General features: G+C 37.9%; 2 protein-coding genes across 14 annotated transcripts in view; both read left to right on the plus strand.

Annotated features, from left to right (window-relative positions):
• LOC123762987 (uncharacterized) overlaps nt 1-7,469 on the plus strand; it is a 16,296-nt gene extending 8,827 nt beyond the window's left edge. For 6 of the 8 annotated variants that reach the window (XM_069302154.1, XM_069302153.1, XM_045749874.2 and 3 more), the window contains exons 3-7: nt 1,281-1,428; nt 1,739-1,885; nt 2,957-3,178; nt 3,716-3,907; nt 4,792-7,469. In XM_069302154.1, the coding sequence (XP_069158255.1) occupies nt 1,281-1,428; nt 1,739-1,885; nt 2,957-3,178; nt 3,716-3,907; nt 4,792-4,940 (858 nt within the window). In that variant the 3' untranslated portion in view covers nt 4,941-7,469. The remainder of the gene's footprint in view (nt 1-1,280; nt 1,429-1,738; nt 1,886-2,956; nt 3,179-3,715; nt 3,908-4,791) is intronic. The other 2 variants (XM_069302156.1, XM_069302158.1) reach the window with 1 other exon arrangement.
• Nucleotides 7,470-9,785: 2,316 nt separating this feature from the next.
• LOC123762985 (protein N-lysine methyltransferase METTL21D) overlaps nt 9,786-19,849 on the plus strand; it is a 59,496-nt gene continuing 49,432 nt past the window's right edge. For 5 of the 6 annotated variants that reach the window (XR_011222282.1, XM_045749867.2, XM_045749865.2 and 2 more), the window contains exon 1: nt 9,786-10,097. Coding sequence is in view for 1 of the 6 variants with exons in the window: in XM_045749863.2 (XP_045605819.1) it covers nt 14,839-15,939 (1,101 nt within the window). In the remaining 5 variants the exon portion in view is untranslated. Of the gene's footprint in view, nt 10,098-14,837; nt 18,621-19,849 lie in introns of those variants that run through there. The other variant, XM_045749863.2, reaches the window with a different exon arrangement.

Raw genomic sequence — 19,849 nt, forward strand, 5'->3', positions numbered from 1 at the left:
AGACATCAACCTCTCTGTCGACCAAGCAGGAGCCGTGGCGACACACAGAGAAAGAGACAAGTCAAACAAGTACAGTACATGAAAGTAGATCACCTATACAACTTCATTCCAATAGCATCTGAGACCCTTGGTCCATAAGGAGAAAGTGCAAGGAGATTTCTTAAAGATCTTGGTTCCAGGCTCATTGAAACTACAAGAGACCCTAGAGCAGCAAATGTTCTCTTCCAGTGCCTCAGTGTAGCAATCGAGGAGGGTGCCCGTTACATCCTCCTTCCTGCCCGGCGTCGGAGGAGTTTGAAGATAACTACAGCCTCTGGGAAACAAACTTTCCCTGTATTTCCTCTTAATGTCCACCTTTTGTAACCAGTCAGATATACAACTGTGTAACCTTGTATAATAAAGTGCACTTCATAAATAATAAAAAAGGGGGTAGAGGAAGTAAATACTCATATGTATTTAGAATTAAATGGCAAGTTTTTATCTGAATGCTCTTTAATCCCTTCTCTGAGGCTATGGGTCCATTTATATGAAAATATATGCATTTATATATAATGAACATAATATTTATATACAGTATATGAATATAAGAACAAGAGGAAACTGCAGGAGGTCCATTTTGTCATTTGCAAAATACCTTGTAAAGATTTTAGTACATTCTATATACAGTATGTCAAACATCCAAAGATTTGAAATTCCGAATTTTGCAGCATTACTATTCTGTAAAAAGTGGCCAATTATATAATGCTCTATTTATTTGTCATAAAATTCTCATCAAATTATTTGGGTAAGGTTTTCTTCAATATCAAATTGTAAAAACATTTTCAACAGAAACATTGAATCTACTTTAATACATAAGAACATAAGAACAAAGGCAACTTCAGAAGGCCTATTGGCCCATACGAGGCAGCTCCTATTTATAACCACCCAATCCCACTCATATACTTGTCCAACCCTATACAAATTATAAAGCCATATAATATGAACAATAGTGATGGTTTGTATAGATTAGATCTATATTTAATTGATCAATTACAAACTTATTTGAGCAAGATGATTAATAAAGAGTTATCTCATGAGTATTGTCACTTGCCAGAACTCTCATGTATTGGTGAATGGGCCTCCTGCAGTTTCTTCATGTTCATACACCCATATGTATTTCAAAGACATTGTTTTTCATCTCACATGTATCCTTCCTGTCTGTACATCTCCCTCCACTGAATATGTATATATATATTTTTTAATATCGCCATTCTCTAATGCAATCTTGTTGTACTTTACAGATGATGTTAACGTTAATCATTTTGGAAGTAATGCGGGCATTGGGGAAATTTGGGTTGCCAAGTATTACAATGGCAGCGGTTAAAATGTTTGCCTTTCCTGCATTTTGCTACTCCTTGCATGCCATATTGTCCTTGGTGGCCTTGGCAGGTAAGTTGTTCTTAACATCTAAAAAGTACTGCAAACTGTTTGATGGATTAACACAGTAGAGTACTGAATATTACAGTATATATGCCAGAATTGTGTCTTGAGGTACTGGATATGCTCAGCAGGGTTTCTTCCTTAATCATAACAATACACTATTTGTAGTCCAGACATATGGCAAATCAAAAGTGATAAAATCGGTTCTCGTATTAAATTTCCCCCACAGAAAATGTATCATAGTCATTTGAGAGTGGTAGACATTAGTCTACCTTTTGTTAATTGTATTGTAATATACAGTATTTACTATTTTTTGTAGGTATGAATATTCCAATGTATGGTGCTGTTAAACGTTGCACACCCTTAGTTAACTTGGTTCTGGCTGTAACATACCTGAGAAAACCGATGCCATCTTCGCTTGTGATAACTTCAATTGTCACTATTACAATCGGATGCTTAATAGCTGGTAAGTCATTTCTGTATAGGTCTGAGTGCAGTACTCGGCTGCACAGCTTTATGACTCTGTTACTGTAATAATAAGAAATATTTAGATATATTGTACAGTGTGCATAAAACTGTATAAATTTAAAGAGCTGACTGAAGAATTTTAAAATTAAACTGAATAAGAACACTAAGATAGTTATCTCTAGTGTTCTCTTGCAAGTTATGTACTTGCAACTTGCAACAGTCAAATGCAACTTGATTTGCAAGAAAGAATTTGCTACCAGAACTTACATTGATCTTTAAATGGAGTGGCCTTATAATCAAGGCTGTCTCGGTTGGTAGGACTGACTGTGTACAGGTATATGCGCATTTCATTTATTTCTCAACTTTTTCCTATTCTTATTTCTTTAGCAGTAAATGTTACTACAAAAATAGTGTTCATAGTGTGTGTTTCCACAGTAACTCCCTCTGCTTATGTTTCTTGACACACACACAGGGCATAGTACATTCAGGTTCATTCTCGATTCACAATCGGGAATTCCCGGTTCAAATTCCGGATGTGACAAATGGTTTCTCAGATTTCCTATCACCTAATGCATCTGTTCACCTAACAATATACAGTATAGGTACCTAGTAGTTAGTCAGGTTGTTATAGGGTTGCATCCTGGAGAGGGTCAGTAGTTTGTCCTTGGAGGGGACCGTGATACTGTACTGTATATATGTTATGTATATGTATGTATGTATGTATACATACATATGACAGTGTCTGACCACAAAAGAAGGAATGAAACAGTAAATTCTGTAAGTACTTTTGTATTTATCAACACATCTTCAAAAGGATGAAGATATGTTGTATACTTAAGGAATTTCCTGTTTCCTTCCTTCCTTCCTTCCTTTGTGGTCACACATTGTCACTTTCTTCATCATGTCTTAATTTCTTGCAATAACTGTAGAGTACTATTAATAATTAAGAATGAGTACTGACTGTAAAACAAGTTGTATGGTTACATGGTAAATTTTGTCATACACAGTCCCTTTTTGACCTTGAAATAGTTACAACTAATCAAAGGTTTGTGGTAATACCTACTTACAGGAATGGGTGACCCAAGCTTTAATGGGTTTGCATACATGTTTGGAGGCGTGAGTGTGGTGCTGCAGGCAGTGTACCAGACCCTAGTGCAACAGTGTGGTGAGAACAAGCTCTCTCCACTACATGTTCTTCACCTCAATAGCTGTATCTCTCTTGTTCCATTTGTTATTCTTACTTTTGGTAAAGGGGAACTAAAGGCTGTCCTTACTTACCAGTATATTGGAGGTAAGTTATTTTATATTAAGTGTGATTATTTTGCTGCTAGTAAGTATACTGCATTTATGATTGTTCAAGGTTTAGTTATATATTTGTTTTAATGACAGAATAGTTGCAAATAATATTAACAAAATATTAACATTATTTAAATATTTTACATCTACAGTATTCTGCTTACATATATTAATGTATCATTGTTTGCATTTCATAAATAAATGTTAACATTTTCAAACTTTTGTTAAAAGTATAATCTTGCTTTTTCGTCAATGAAGAAGGAATAAGGTAATACTGTATATGAAAAATGTTACCTGTTAATAGGAAAGATTATAATGAAGTTGATTGCTAATTTGTGACAAGGTCTCCAACTGCTATTTAGACAAATACAGACAAATTATTACATAAAGATGTAACATAGCCATATTGTTTAGACATTATAAGGTACTGTAGTATTTATTTATAAATGTAAGAAAGATTATAGTAAATAGGTTGTGAAAAGTTTTGAGACTCATTGGGTGACAACACAATGAAGTTATTTTGATTTTTCAGATAGGAGTTTTCATTTGATCTTCATTACGCTTCTGGTCATGGGTCTACTTCTGAACTTTTCCATGTTCCTGTGTACAATGCTTAACTCTGCACTCACTACTTCGATTGTGGGTGTGTCAAAGAGTGTTTTGCAGACCTTCATTGGATTCTTCACATTTGGTGGAGTTATCTTTGATGCAGTGAACATTGCAGGTTTGTTCAAGTTGTATTCTGTAGGAGGAGGAGGAGGATGATGCAAAGCTGGACTTTTGACATTCTGAGACCCTTAGCTCCGTGAAAATTTAAAGGCCCAGTACAGTAAAAAGATATTTATTGAAAATATAAACATAAAGCTGATAGCATTACTACTTCCCTGACTATGAGGGGAAAGGGGAAGAAAGAATCTAGTCCTTGCCATTATGAGACAGAGATTATCACAGGTACCTGGCAGGTAGGGTTTAAGCCTGGAAAGAACCAACAATGAGCAGCATCCTGGTTACACGGGAGACATCTCCTGTCATGCAGGGTGCAGTCGCACCTCCACAGATCTCCAGTATCAGCTCTTGATACTGGTAATGGCTCAAAAAGGCCACCATTTACGGGCTATTCATGCCCGTGCCACCTTTTGGGTGGCTTAATCTTCTTCAATCATCAATCCTGGTTACTGAGGATGAGGTGAAAAAACACCTGATGGAACTGGATGTATTGAAGGCAGCAAAATACTAGACAACATTCCCCATAAACCTTATTATTCCGGTACGGTTCCGGTAGTACAGTCAGGTTCGTTCTCAACTCACAATTGAGAATTCCGGGTTCGAATCCCGGGTGGGACAAATGGGCACATTTTCTATCACCTAATGGGTCTGTTCACCTAATAAGTAGGTACTCAGGAGCTAGTCAGCTTGTTGTGGGGTTGCATCCTGGGCAGGTCAGGAATTAATTTTTTTTTGGGGGGGGGGAACTTAATATAAGCCTAACGTCTATGAATACACTCTGGCTGCCTGCCCCCAGACACAATGAATTATGAATTATTATTACTGTATTATTATCATCGGCTGTATTATTAAAGAGAGCAAATTGAATTGTTATTTTTGCAGGAATTGCATTAAACACATGTGGAGGAGTGCTGTACACCTATGCCAAGTATGAAGACCAGAAAACAAGGTGGAGGAAAATAGATCTTGGAGACACTGGGATACAGCAAGCTGGATGGGAACTAAAAGAAAAGTTAATGCCTGTTAGTTGATGAATTAATTCCTTTAGAAACTTTTGTTGCACTGCAACTTATATACATATGTAATAAACTTCTGACTTTTAATTTATTTTGAAAAGCGTCGTGACATTTGTACTCATTTAATTTTAAAGATGTAATTTGTTAATTGTCTGTAATTCAGCTACATTGACTTGCATCTAAAAAATAATTAATCTTTGTGAGAATGGAATACTGGTTGTGTTTGAACCCATTGATCTTTTGTTCTTTGGCATCACTTGTAGAATGCCAAAGAACAAAAAGCCTTTAGGTTTAAACTGGCTCATATTTAATGTCTAGCCTTGAGCACTTTTCTTCACACTCCCACTCTGTTTCCATCTTCACCGATGGGTCCAAGTCTGCTGACGGTGTGGGCTACTCTGTTGTTTTCCTGACCACACTTATATGTGTCGCTTACCTCCGGAGACTAGCATCTTCACAGCAGAGCTTTATGCTATTCTCTATGCTCTTCGTCTCCTGCTCTCGTTGTCAATCTTCCTTTGTAGTTGTTGACTCTCGTAGTGCCCTCATGGCTCTCGAGGTCCTTTAATCTGGTTCATCCAGTAGTTGTCGAGATCCAGCATTGGCTGTTTCTTGTTCACAGTAAATTTAAGTCGGTTGAGTTTTGTTGGGTTTCCAGCCATATTGGTGTGTCTTTAAATGAGCGTGCGGATGCTACCGCCAAGGAAGCTGTCCGCTCTTGTCCCATCTCTCGTAAAGGTATTCCATATTCCGACTTTTACCCGATTATCCATTCCTCCATCCTTACCCATTGGCAGGCTTCTTGGTCGTCTGTTACTGGTAACAAACTACGTACTCTTAAATGTTGTGTTTCCTCGTGGCCGTCCTACCACCGTAACCGGCGATGGAAAACGGCTCTGGCGAGGTTGCGTATTGGCCATACTCGCTTAACCCATGGTCACTTGATGGAGCGCCGCCCTGCTCCTTATAGTCCTAATTGCATTGTCCCTCTTACGGTCGTGCATGTCCTTCTTGAATGTCCTGACTTCCAGGACGAGCGTGTGTCTTGCTTTCCGACCGCCCCTCGCGGTCACCTGTCCCTCAATAGAATTCTTGGTGACTTGGATACTTTTGATATCGTTTGCCTTATGCGTTTTTGTTCTCGTATTGGCATCCTTGGTGATATTTAGCGCCCTCTGATTATTCCGTACATTTGATGGTGCTACATAGCCTTCCCGGTTTGGTGCCTTCTTTTGATAATTACTTACTTTGGTTCTTTGGTCCCGCCTGTCAACCATCAATCAACTGATGTACAAATTTCTGAGCCTACTGGGCTCTATCATATCTACATTTGAAACTGTGTATGGAGTCAGCCTCCACCACATCACTGCCTAATGCATTCCACCTGTTAACTACTCTGACACTGAAAAAGTTCTTTCTAAAGTCCCTGGTGCTCATTTGGATACTCAGTCTCCACCTGTGTCCCCGTGTTCGTGTACCGCCCATGTTAAACAGTTTATCCTTATCTACCCTATCAATTCCTCTGAGAATTTTGTAGGTAGTAATCATGTCTCCCTTTACTCTTCTGTCTTACAGTGTCATGAGGTGTATTTCACTCAGCCTTTCCTCGTAACTCATCCCTCTTAGTTCTGAGACTAGCCTAGTGGCATACCTCTGAACTTTGTGTGTGTTTGTGTAACTACCTAAGGTAGTTACAGGATGAGAGCTACGCTCATGGTGTCCCATCTTCCCAGTACTCCTTGTCATATAATGCTTTGAAAATATATATGTCATATAACGTGTGTGTGTGTGTGTGTGTGTGTATTTATATTCATATATATATTCACATTCCTGTGTACTTAATGAGAAACAGCATTGCAGTTTTCCAGTATAAGTAAGCATAATACCTTACAGCATTTACATTTCTACATGAAGATGAGGAGATGGTTTGTATTTGTTGTAAATGTTCAAGCTTTAACCACAAGATAAACAACATTATTGAGTATCATTCATTATGTGAATGTGATTGTTATTTTTTAAATAGACAAGTCCAGTTGTATTAGTACAGTGTATTCAATGGGACCAGACCTCCTTTTATTGGATTGAATTTACATTGCATAGAAATTTTTTAGGTACATTTTTGTAAACAAAATTTTGAATAATCAAAGGTTAATGTAATAATTAATAATTATTACATTACAATAGAACACATTGATAGGTTAATGTAATAATTAATTTTGTTTATGACAGCCTATGTATGTATATATGTTAGGCTTATATGAAGGTCCCTATGAATGACCAACTAACCCTTCCCAGGATGCAACCCCACAACAGTTGACCAACTCCTGGGTACTTATTTACTGCTAGGTGAACAGAGGCATTAGGTGAAAGGAAACGTGCATAACCATTTCTGTCCCGGCAAGGATTCGAATCCAGGATTCCCAGCTGCGAGTTGAGAACGAACCCAACTGTACTAATGAGACCCTAAATGATAACACAACAATTTTGATACAATGTAACTTTTTCCATGTAATTTTAGTAATATAATGTACAACATTCTGCAAATTTGTGTTTGGCACATTTTCCTACAAAACACAGTGCAAATAAAATTTAATATCTATTTACCTGAAGGAATTTTTGTTATTGTTCCAGAGTTCTACAAAAGTCCACCTTTTTTCCATTCAATAAAATACCTACCACTATCTTTTCTTCTAGCCACTTCAGTAACTTTAGTCACCTTACTCTTTGGCATTACTGGACAGTCAAACCAATGCCAGACACCTATGTCAGAAACTACTCACCGGGGACAAGATCCTTTACAAAATCCCTTGCCCTTTGGTAAGTCTTTTGTAAGGTGAATCATCTGCAAATGCTTTGAAAAAGAAGGTGCAATATATATAAAACTACCTCTTTCTGAAAAGTCAAATGTTTTATCCAAGAATACGTTCTTTCTTCATATCAGTGCAATACATGTTAGGAATTTGGCCATGGTGATTCAGTATGCAGGAATGCAATGTGTTTTGCTCTATTTGTGGTGAGTTTGGCTATATTAAGTCTACTTGCAAGATCCAATTAGCACTCTGCATTAATTGAGGTGGTAACCTTTATTATTTTGTTGTGCTTTCTTTATAAAGGAACAGTTCAGCCTGCACCTTAAACACAAGGATTCCATCCCATTTCTGAGTTGAAGGTTACTGTTTGTTAGCACTTTATATTTAAAAAAATGAAGACACCATCTATTGCTATAAACCAGGAGGGCAAGCATCTGAGTTTAGGCTGGGATATTGATATCTATGACAGGTGGTTACAGGTTATAAATCCCCCAATGGTGAACATTCCACCTGTAAACTATGTGAACAAGAGCTGGGACATACGCTCCAACACGATATCTGTGATTGCTCTGTTATCAATTATTTCAGACCAAATGGTATGAGGTACTTTGAGCTCTGTAACTACTACATTCACTTACAAATATTGGAAAATATTCTTGTGTTGTACTCAAGAGTTTGCTAGTGCAGGTTAATTAATTAGTAGATCTGCCTGGCATTTCTCCTGATTCCATGTATGACTAACAATCCTGGAGTCAACCGCCACCATATCACTGCCTAATTCATTCCATCTGTTAACTACTCTGACACTGAAAAAAGTTCTTTCTAACGTCTCTGTGGCTCATTTGGGTACTCAGTTTCTGCCTGTGTTAAACAGGCAGAAACTGTCTCCCCGATCTGTCCTGTCTTCCAGCAAAGATATATGTGTACAGCGAAGAAGACACTGTGTATACCTAAACTTATTAATACAAAAAAACACTTAAGCACTCTCATCATCAGAGGTACAGTATATCATAATGTGTTGCCTAACATGAAAGTGTTTTAAAGAAAAAAAAAACTTAAGTTCTTGTACAGCCACCAGCACGTATAGCGTTTCGGGCAAGTTCTTAATCCTAATTTTCCCCGGAATACGACCCCCGCCAAATCGTTTAACAAGCAGGTACCCATTCACTGCTTGGTGAACAGAGACAACAGTTAAGGATTGGTGCCCAGTCAATCCTCCCCGGCCAGGATACGAACCCAGGCCAAAGCGGTGGGCGAGTGGTCTAACACTGCGCCACGGGGACTGCCTTTTCAACCTACAATGTTTCAAGCTACTTAACCTCCTAAATGTCAACCTATGTCTTGCCATTTTCAAATATTGAGTATAGACCAACTTGTATAACTGTTCATATCTCCCATGTATAAACTTCAAGAAAATTTTAGTTTGTTTATTTAGTTAAAATTACATCTGTTGTTCTATCTGACATGTAATTATTTTCATCCTTTATTTCCTATTTCAGTTCAATTCATGTTTTTTATGTTAATTAGTTTTAAGTCTTAGTTTTTATAAATATTTTTCCCACACCGCCCGCAACGTTATGCGTATAAGTGGCTTTAGGCATAGTATGTACAACTCTCGTTACACCTATTCATGTCATGTTAAACTACATGTCAGTAGTTTCAAAGCATTATATGACAAAGAGTGTTGGGAAGACGGGACACCACGAGCGTAGCTCTCATCCTGTAATTACACTTAGGTAATTACCTCCAACATTCTCTTTGGAACTCATATTGTTACTTTACGTGAGTAAATTATTGTTATTATTATTTTTATTATCAGCATTATCATTATTATTATTATTATTATTTTTAAAAGAGAGAGAGGTTAAAGAGTATTGTTTGCCCGAAACGCTGAGCGTACTAGTGGCTTTACAAGAATGTAATTACTATGCTATATATATCCTCACAATCCCAATGTACCTTCTTGTATATATATAAATAAATAAATAAATAAATAAATATATAAATAAATAAAGTTTGTTTATGTTCAAGTTCAAGTTCAAGTTGTTTATGTTGTGGAGGCGGGAGTGTGGGGGCGCCAGTGGTGGGGGTGACGGCGGCCACCACCACCTCTCACACTTGCTCTCCTCCTCGTAACACACCACCACATGGGGATAAGATGTGAAACACTGTTGTATGATTATGTGATAATACGACTCGGAGATCATTGAGAGGGAAGGTGACAGTGAGGATGTGGAGGTGTGTCAGGAGGGTGTAGTGGGCCAGACAACAGCCCCGGGGGCCACCACCAGCCTCTACACTACTCTCCTACACGTGACTGATCACTAACAAGCCAACCTCAACCCTTGCCAACTAAAATTAGGTGAGTACTAAATAATAAGTAAATTATAAGCTATGACACTTTAGGATAAGTGAGCTTATTGGTCAATAACAAGTGGATCTCCAGCGTGTGTTCCCACAAGCTGTCACCCTCATCACTAAATTAATTAAATGAAATTAAATTTGTTATTTAGGAAAAGTACATACATAAAAAAAAGTTACAAACATAATATTGGATTTATAGATAGAGCTAGTACACAATACCTAAAGCCACTAATATGTATGAGTGGGATTGGGTGGTTATTAATAGGAGCCCCCTCATATGGACCAATAGGTCTTGTGTAGTTACCTTTGTTCTTATGTATAGTGTTTGGGGCAGGTGCACCCCAGGTGCTTTATCTACGTACTGCACCGCCCCATTACCATGTATTTCAACATTAATGCATTGACCTATAAACTTCAATATGGGTATCATCAAGGAGACAGTAGTTGACATGAACATTAAACCCGACATATACACTACTGCACATACAATACGTCATCATTTAGCTGCCTGACAGCAAACACTACAATATTTAGGAAAGATTTTGAGCAAAGTTCCATGTTTAGAAGTACCTATGAGATGAAAGCTGATAGCAAGCTGCCTTTCTGAAATTTAAGCCTTGGAATGGAATAGTATGAATAAAATTTATGGGATGTACCTGTACTAGCCTACACCGGAGGCTTGGTGCTAGCCTAATGAACTACATCTGGGAGCTGCAATCTTAGATTCTTGTTTTCTAGTCTTAAACTGAATTTTTCTTTTAGTAAAGAAAACTGTACATAAACATCCAGGTTACACTTCTCAAGAGTGAGGAATGAACAGGTTTCAGAAACAATAAAGCCAAGATTTTATTAAATGCATTGTCTAGGTGTTAATAAAGTTTATCAACTAAATACTTGATACTTGAAATTGTCAACAACTTGACTGAAACCATTGAAGGCTCTCATTTCTTAGAATATTATTGTCTATCTAGTTTCCATGAATTTGCTGTGTGCATCCATTACTGACTTGACTATTTTTAATTATTTTGAACACCATAACCATCTTGTGGAAGATGACAGAAAGGTAAGTTACATAATTGGTTCATTAACTGGACCCCAATGTTTGACAATTTTTTTTTTTTTAAGTAGTGTAGTTAAATTTGATTTTATATCTTATTATTCACCCCCCAAAGCCATCCATTTGGTGGTAGTAGAATGATATCACAGTGACCTCAGGAAGTATATGCAATAACTTCAGTAGGCAAACTTGTAATTTAAATAAATTAAAGAAATGTCTGTCTAACCACTTGGGCTGGACGGTAGAGTGACGGTCTCGCTTCATGCAGGTCGGTGTTCAATCCCAGATCGTCCAAGTGGTTGGGAACCATTCTTTCCACACTGCCCCATCCCTTATCCTTATCTTTTTTATATAATTTTTTTCAGTTATATCGAACAAAGGTTAGGGAAAGGATAGGTCCATAAAAAATCAAGACAGGTCAAATAAAGGATAATGACGAAAAGACGAGTAGTATTTTTAATAAATATTTTATCTCTGTATTTACTAAAGAAGAACTTAACTATACCTTCAGCCAAACAGGTCTATGTGGGTGGGGACAAGGACAGGTTGACTAGTCTAACAGTTACCAGGGATGATATTATTAAACAAATAGTAAAACTCAAACCAAACAAATCTCCAGGGCCAGATGAAGTGTTTGCCAGGGTGCTTAAAGAATGCAAAGAGGAGCTTTGCGATCCAATGTCTACCATATTTAATAAATCATTAGAGTCAGGCAGAGTGCCAGAGTCGTGGAAGGTTGCTAATGTGGTACCAGTTTTTAAGAAAGATCACTTGCATCAAACTATCGGCCAATTAGCCTAACATCTATTGTGGGAAAGTTACTTGAATCGATAATTGCAAATACCATTAATTTTCATCCTGAAAAACATAAATTAATAAACGAGTCACAATATGGTTTTACAAATGGCCGTTCATGTTCAACAAATTTGCTATCATTTTATTCCAGCATAGATGACGGAGTTGATAGTGGTAAGGTTTGCGATGTTGTGTACCTTGACTTTAGCAAAGCTTTTGATACAATGCCACATGAAAGACTGATTAAAAAGATATTGGCTCATGGTATTGGGGGTGCTATGTTAAGTTGGATTAGAGCATGGTTATACCAAAGGAAAAAGAGAATACCAAAGAAAGAGAGCTCACCGGACTTGTGATCCTGTGGTCCCGGGTTCGATCCCGGGCGCCGGCGAGAAACAATGGGCAGAGTTTCTTTCACCCTATGCCCCTGTTACCTAGCAGTAGAATAGGTACCTAGGTGTTAGTCAGCTGTCATGGGCTGCTTCCTGGGGGTGGAAGCCTGGTCAAGGACCGGGTCACGGGGACACTAAAGCCCCGAAATCATCTCAAGATAATCTCAGAGTTAGTATAAATGAGGTTAAGTCAGAGTGGAAAAATGTTGTAAGTGGAGTGCCTCAAGGCTCTGTCTTGGGACCTCTGTTGTTCATAATACAGTATACTGTATATAAATGATTTAGATTCAGGTTTGAGTAGCAACATTTGCAAATTTGCCGATGATACAAAAATCGGTAGGGAAATTTACATGGAAGACGACTCACTATTACTTCAAGTTGATCTAAATAGGGTTTTGAAATGGTCAAAAGATTGGCATTTGCAGTTTAATGCTGATAAATGTACTGTAAAGTTTTGAGGCTAGGTAATGATGATAGCGTTACAAGATACGAGCTAGATGGTGTTGAGATTGCGAAATCGGATTGCGAAAGGGATCTGGGAGTTATGTTTAGTAAGAATATAAAACCAAAGGATCAATGCATGAATGTTCATAATAAGGCAAATAGGACACTGGGATTTATTAATCGAAGCGTTAGCAACAAGACACCTGGTGTTGTTCTTCAGTTATATCTTGCTCTGGTTAGGCCCCATTTAGATTATGCAGTTCAGTTTTGGTCGCCGTACTATAGAATGGATATAAATTCACTCGAACGTGTCCAGCGTAGGATGACAAAGTTAATTCCCCAAATTAGAAATTTTTCATAAGAAGAAAGATTAATAAAGCTTAAATTGCATTCACTGAAAAGGCGAAGAGTTAGGGGTGACATGATAGAGGTTTACAAGTGGATGAATGGACATAACAAAGGGGATATTAATAGGGTATTAAAAGTATCAACACAAGACAGAACACGAAACAATGGGTATAAATTGAATAAGTTTAGATTTAGGAAAGCCTTGGGTAAATACCGGTTCGGTAACAGAGTTGTTGATTTGTGGAACCAATTACCACGTAATGTGGTGGAGGTGGGGTCTCTCGAATGTTTCAAATGTGGGTTGGACATGTATATGAGTGGGATAGGGTGGTTATAAATAGGAGCAGCCTTGTATGGGCCAATAGGCCTTCTGCAGTTACCTTTGCTCTTATGTCCTGACCCCTTCCAAGTACTATATAGTTGTAATGACTTGGCACTTTCCCCTCATAATTCCCTTCCCTCAAGGAATGTCTAAATATTTATAATATGTTATACTTATAATAACATAAATATTAGATATCTTTCAAATACCAGTGATAGACTTGTCTCTAAACTCTTGTAATATTTCACATTCAATTGCATAATGATATATTGTGCAGTTTTGCTGAAAAGATTACATTTGGTCAATTGTGATCCAGGGGTATGGTGTGTGTTTGGGGTAACCCAAGACACTGGTTCCATCCCCATCCTACTACAATGATTTTCACCCAGAGGTACTTGTAGTTAATTCTAAACCCAACAGTTACAATATCTAAGAGTCTGCTGAGTTACTCATTGTGAATGTGTATGTTGAGGTTCTTTAGCATCCCTGTGCATCATTTGCATTACATTATTAGAGTTCCTTGGAAACAAGACTGTCAAGCACCACACAACCATGACTATTATCATCATTACTGGAACCACAGTCATTACCGCCACTGTTATGACTTCAACCACCAGCACCACAACCATCATTTCAACCACCACTATTGCTACTATCACCATCATTATCATTCTACCATCACTACTGCCACCACCACCATCACTACAGCCACCTCATCATTATTATATAATCATATTCATCACACCAATCTTTGCTCATTATTATTATTCTCATCACCACAGTACAATTCCAACCCATCACAGCTCTTGCATAGTACTTCCACACCACACACCCATCTCTTGGTGTGATAGGCTTACATTCTTACATTCCTTATCCTGTACTCATTACAGCACCTTGTAATAAATAATTAATTTTATTTATATTTTTATTCATACCTCTCTTGATTGACAATAAAAAATATCTAGGCCACAGGTACTGTACTGTAATTGAATTTAATATACTGTACTGTTTTATATATCCTGTACTGTATTTTAAAATCTTGTTGTGCAGTGGTCAGAGACAATTGGGAACATTTCCTTTCATCTAATGCCTCTTGTTTACCTAGTAAGTAAATAGGTACCCAGAAGATAGATACAGTACAGTAATTGTTATGGTGGTGCATGCTGGGAAAGGTCAGTACAGGGTGTAGTTAGTCTAAGGGGGACCTCGATAAGCCTGTGTACAGTCCCTGACAAGGGGAAGCCATTTATTGTATCGTGACATCACAACTACTCTTGAACTTGCATGTACAGTATACTGTATATGTGTTGTAAAATTTTTACAGGTTATTTGGCATCTATTGCTTCAGCTAGATTTCTCTCATTTGAATGTCTTTTCTAGCATGGAGTTTGCAGACTTAGATGATGACTTGTTTGAAGGAGAACGCTGTCGCAGCCCTATTGCCGAGGAGTACAGTGCAAGACTCTGTGATCCCTGCTGGTTTATGCATGTTCAGGCTGATCAACTGGTCTCTTCTGAAGAGGAATTAGGTACTCAGAAATACATGGCAGACTACCTATTTTTTAAAAAGGAGTATAATGCTGCAGCAGCAAAATATGAAGAAATTTTGAATATATTACAGCCAAACCATATAGCAAGTAAAAGGGAATGTTTAGAAGGCTTAGCTAGATGTCATGTTAAGAAAAGTACACCATGTGAAGCTCTGAAATTTGCAGAGGAATTGCATTCTACTTCAAAAAACTGTGATCAATTGACAGTGAGCTGCTCGGTCCTGGTAGATGTAAACTTAGCAATAAGGAGGCACAGTGAGGCGCTAACAGCAGCACAAACACTTGCTAAACTTCATCCACACAACTGGCATGTTTGGTTAAAACTTGCATATGTTTATGCTTGTATATATGGAATAGTCATGCCTAATATTGAGAAGCTTGTGTGTGCACACATTCCAGTTGAAACAATAACAGCTGATCAGAAAACAAATTTACATTCTTTTATCATTTTGCCATCAAATAAGTCACAATTTAATGATGCACAATCTTCTGAGGCTTTATTAAGTGATACTGTTAACCATTCACGGGTAAAATCTGGTGAAGGTTCAGCTTGCTGGACTGGCAATGAAAGTAGAGAATGTTCCTTGAAAGAAAAAGGCTTACAATTTGTTTGTACATGCCTTCAAAGATGTAATATTATCCTGAAAAAGACAGTAAAAACTGCATTCGGTGTACAGTTAGACCATAACCTAATGTATCAAAATCTGTTGATAAATGAGATGAAGGTTTTACTTGATGAGGAATCACTAAATCAGATTAAGATGTATTTGTTGGAGGAGAGTCAACTAGATCAGAGTTTGCCTGTGGAAGATGAGGCATCAGAACTTGTTGATAGAGGGAGTTCAAAATATAAACATGTAGAAAATGAGGTTGACATTGAACCTTTATCACAGAGCAACTTTGAAGCAAAGTGGTTTAGATGGATTAGATGAAAAGAATTAAGATAACATGCACATCCACATTGTATAAAATGTCTATGTTGATCAGACCACACACTAGAAGGCGAAGGGACGACAACGTTTCGGTCCGTCCTGGACCATTCTCAAGTCGATTCTGAGAATGGTCCAGGATGGACCGAAACGTCGTCGTCCCTTCACCTTCTAGTGTGTGGTCTGGTCAACTTACTTTAGCCACGTTATTGTGACTCATCGCCTGCAAAATATCTCTGTTCACCTAGCAGTACATAGGTAGCCTGGAGTTAAACAACTGTTGTGGATTGCATTCTCAGGAAAGTCAGTACAGTAGTTGGCTTAAAGGAGACTTTCATAAGCTCATATACAGGCTTCCAGTCCTTGACAACTGGAATTATTAATTGCTACATTTTAAAGAAGCCAGTTGTGAAAAATTGTCATGATAATCACAAATGTAATTCATACACGTGAAAATCTCTGCATAATAAATGACTCAACATGGCTTTCCTTAGGATGATCATATCAGAGACATTTACTCTTGTTCCTGTTCAAACATTTAAAGCCATAGACAGCAGTAGAGTTAATATGATTATATAGATAGACTTCAGAAAGGCACTTTTTGACAAGTGCCTGCGAGGGACATTTGGGAAGCAAGATGCGCGCACATCCTAGAAGTCAGGACATTCAACAAGGATATTCACAATACAAATACAATGCAGTTTGGAAACTTCTTGCAAGTTAAAGGTAATTTAGCAACCAGTTTTTAGGGCTGGGAATGGTTCTGGAAGCTACGCGTGCCATGGGTAATTACCCCATTTTACCTTGAAAATTCTCCATAAAATGTAAATACAGTGTAGGGTGAAGAAATGTTACTCATTAAATAGTAAGTGAATAAAGTTACGATGGATAATAAATGATAAATTATCCATCACCAGAAAGAAATTTTCAGCATTTTTACCACTGTTGGTACCCCAAAATGGTTTTTTGCCAACAAAGTTTTTCTTGCACAAACATGAGGCTTTTGCAAATTTTGAGCCATAAATCGGGTCTCTAGCACCAGCAGTCCAACCACTTGGGCTGGATGGTAGAGCGAGTCTTGCTTTATGCAGGTTGGTGTTCAATCCCCGACTGTAAGTGGTTGGTTATCTTGAGATGATTTCGGGGCTTTTAGTGTCCCCGCAGCCCGGTCCTTGACCAGGCCTCCACCCCCAGGAAGCAGCCCGTGACAGCTGACTAACACCCAGGTACCTATTTTACTGCTAGGTAACAGGGGCGTAGGGTGAAAGAAACTCTGCCCATTGTTTCTCGCCGGCGCCTGGGATCGAACCCAGAACCACAGGATCACAAGTCGCGCGTGCTGTCCGCTCGGCCGACCGGCTCGCTGGGCACCAGGGTTGGGCACCAGGGTTGGGCACCATTCCTTCCCTGTCCTATCCGTTATCCTCGTATCCCTACCAAGTGCTATATAGTCTTAATGGCTTTGTGCTTTCTCCTAATTGTTACCTTATTAATCCACCATAATTCTCAGTCCTCCAGTGATCTGGTGGATTGCCACCAAAATGGTGGCAATTGCCCAAATTAAATTTTTTCTTTAGACATATTTATCAGGGATTAAGAAGTACTGTACTTTTTTTTTTTTTTTTTTTTTTTTTTAGATTTCAGGAAAGTACTTTTTCACTCCACCCTAATACACATTATATAAATTATATCAATATAAAATTCATACATGAATGATCAGTTTGTCTAGAGAGAATCACCAATTCAGCAAACAAATTTTTTTTTCTGACATTCACTTGTCTCTGGCCACTCAAAACTTTTCCAGAAGTTTTGCAGTCTCCGTGGTGTAGTGGTAAGACACTCACCTGGCATTCCGCGAGCGCTATGTCATGGGTTCGTATCTTGGCCGGGGAGGATTTACTGGGCGCAATTCCTTAACTGTAGCCTCTGTTTAACGCAACAGTAAAATGTGTACTTGGATGAAAAAACGATTCTTCGCGGCAGGGGATCGTATTCCAGGGACCATAGGATTAAGGACTTGCCCGAAACGCTACGCGTACTAGTGGCTGTACAAGAATGTAACAACTCTTGTATATATATCAAAAAAAAAAAAAAAAAAAAAAAAAAAAAAAAATTCACATGTTAAGTCTACAAGAAATAATAAAACTTGTCTGCAGAGAAGAGAGCTAAGCCTCCCTATGCTAGATATTTGGAATTAAGGAATTACTGCCACAGAGATGATTTATTGACACATTTTAAATCCTATTGTAATAAGTTATGTTACATGAGCTGTGTTCCAAGTGATAGTGATCCCAGCTAGCTCTTAGATCTTTTGATGTAAAATGTCAAGGTGAACAAATTTCTGTACCTCGTGGTATAATTAGTTTATATTAGATACCTTTCAAATTGTCTTATTCAAATTGTGTGTGTATTTTGCCAACATAAGTTGTTCCAATCTAATTGGAAGCTTCAAGGTTGTTCTATAGTTGTATACATGTTCACTCCAGCCACAACTAAGATTTTGTTTAAATTGCTGACAAGTATAGCCTCTAAATCTAAACCTGAATCTAGATTATACAGTACACAATTATAATTATGCATTATGCTATTAATGTCTTATATAAATGTACTGAAATTTTGTGCAAACTCTGGTACCATTTGTGAATAAAGTTTGATTATAAGCCTGGCTTATTAAGGTAAGTTAATCAAGTTTAATTTACATTTCCTTAAAATGGCACACAGACCAGAGAAAGTGGGCAAGACCGAAGTGTACAAATGGATGAGTGTGTTTAACAAGTGGACATAGTAGTAAGTAATTATCAAAAGAAGGTGCCAAGCTGGGGAGGCTATTTAGCACCATCAAAGGTGCAGGATATTTAAAAGGCACTAAATATCACTAAGGATGCCAATACAAGAACAAAAGCACATAAGGCGAGTGATATCAAAGGTATCTCACCAAGGGTTCTATCAAACGACAAATGACAGCGATGGACAGTTGGGAAGCAAGACACACACACATCCTGGAAAGTCAGGACATTCAACTAGGATAAGTACAACCGTAAGAGGGACAATGCAGTTCGGACAATAAGGTGTAGGGCAGCACTCTATTAAATGCCCATGCATTAAACATGTATGGCCAATACGTAACCTCGCCAGAGCTGTTTCCACTGCCAATTACAGTGGTAGGAGAAAGGACAAGGTACAGGCTAACCTTAAGAGCACTGTTTGTTACCAGTAACTAAAGACCAACAACCCTGCCAATGGGCCCGGATTGAAGAATGACTGGGTAGAAATAGGAATAAGGAACGCCAATACATAACCTCGCCAGTCCGATTCATAAAACAATTCTAACATTAAATAAAAAAAAAAATTGTTTAGGCCCCAACATTCTCAACCTTTGCTCCACAAAACCCCAAGGTAACTAAGGATTCTGCAAGAGTGATAAATAGGCTATTTCTAATGTGTAAATGTATGAGTAATTTTTGTGTTTTTCTCATTTATCAAGAGCAAAGACAGAAATCAATGAAATCCATGTGTTTATCTGATGTACAACCCAGAATTATTCCAAGGGTATGTCCTAGGGGGCAATATTGTCTCCTGTTGAGAATGGCTGGTTTAAGGTTTATCAATGTTTAATGAATATAAGTTCCAGCTACTGTGATATGGGGAAAATTAAAATCTGAAAACAGTAACCACATAAAATGCTGTCAAATCATACTATAGAACGAAAAACAATGTAAAGGATCTAGGAGTAATCATGTCAGAAGACCTTACCTATAAAGAACATAATAAAGTAGCCGTCACAACTGCAACAAAAAATGACATTGGATAACAAGAACCTTCCACACAAGGAATGCCATACCAGTGATGATACTTTTCAAGACTAGTGCTCTAGAGTGGAATATTGTTGTACAATAACAGCCTCCCTCAAAAC

Source organism: Procambarus clarkii, chromosome 47 (assembly GCF_040958095.1).
Source record: "Procambarus clarkii isolate CNS0578487 chromosome 47, FALCON_Pclarkii_2.0, whole genome shotgun sequence".
In the NCBI taxonomy this organism is placed as follows: Eukaryota; Metazoa; Arthropoda; class Malacostraca; order Decapoda; family Cambaridae; genus Procambarus; species Procambarus clarkii.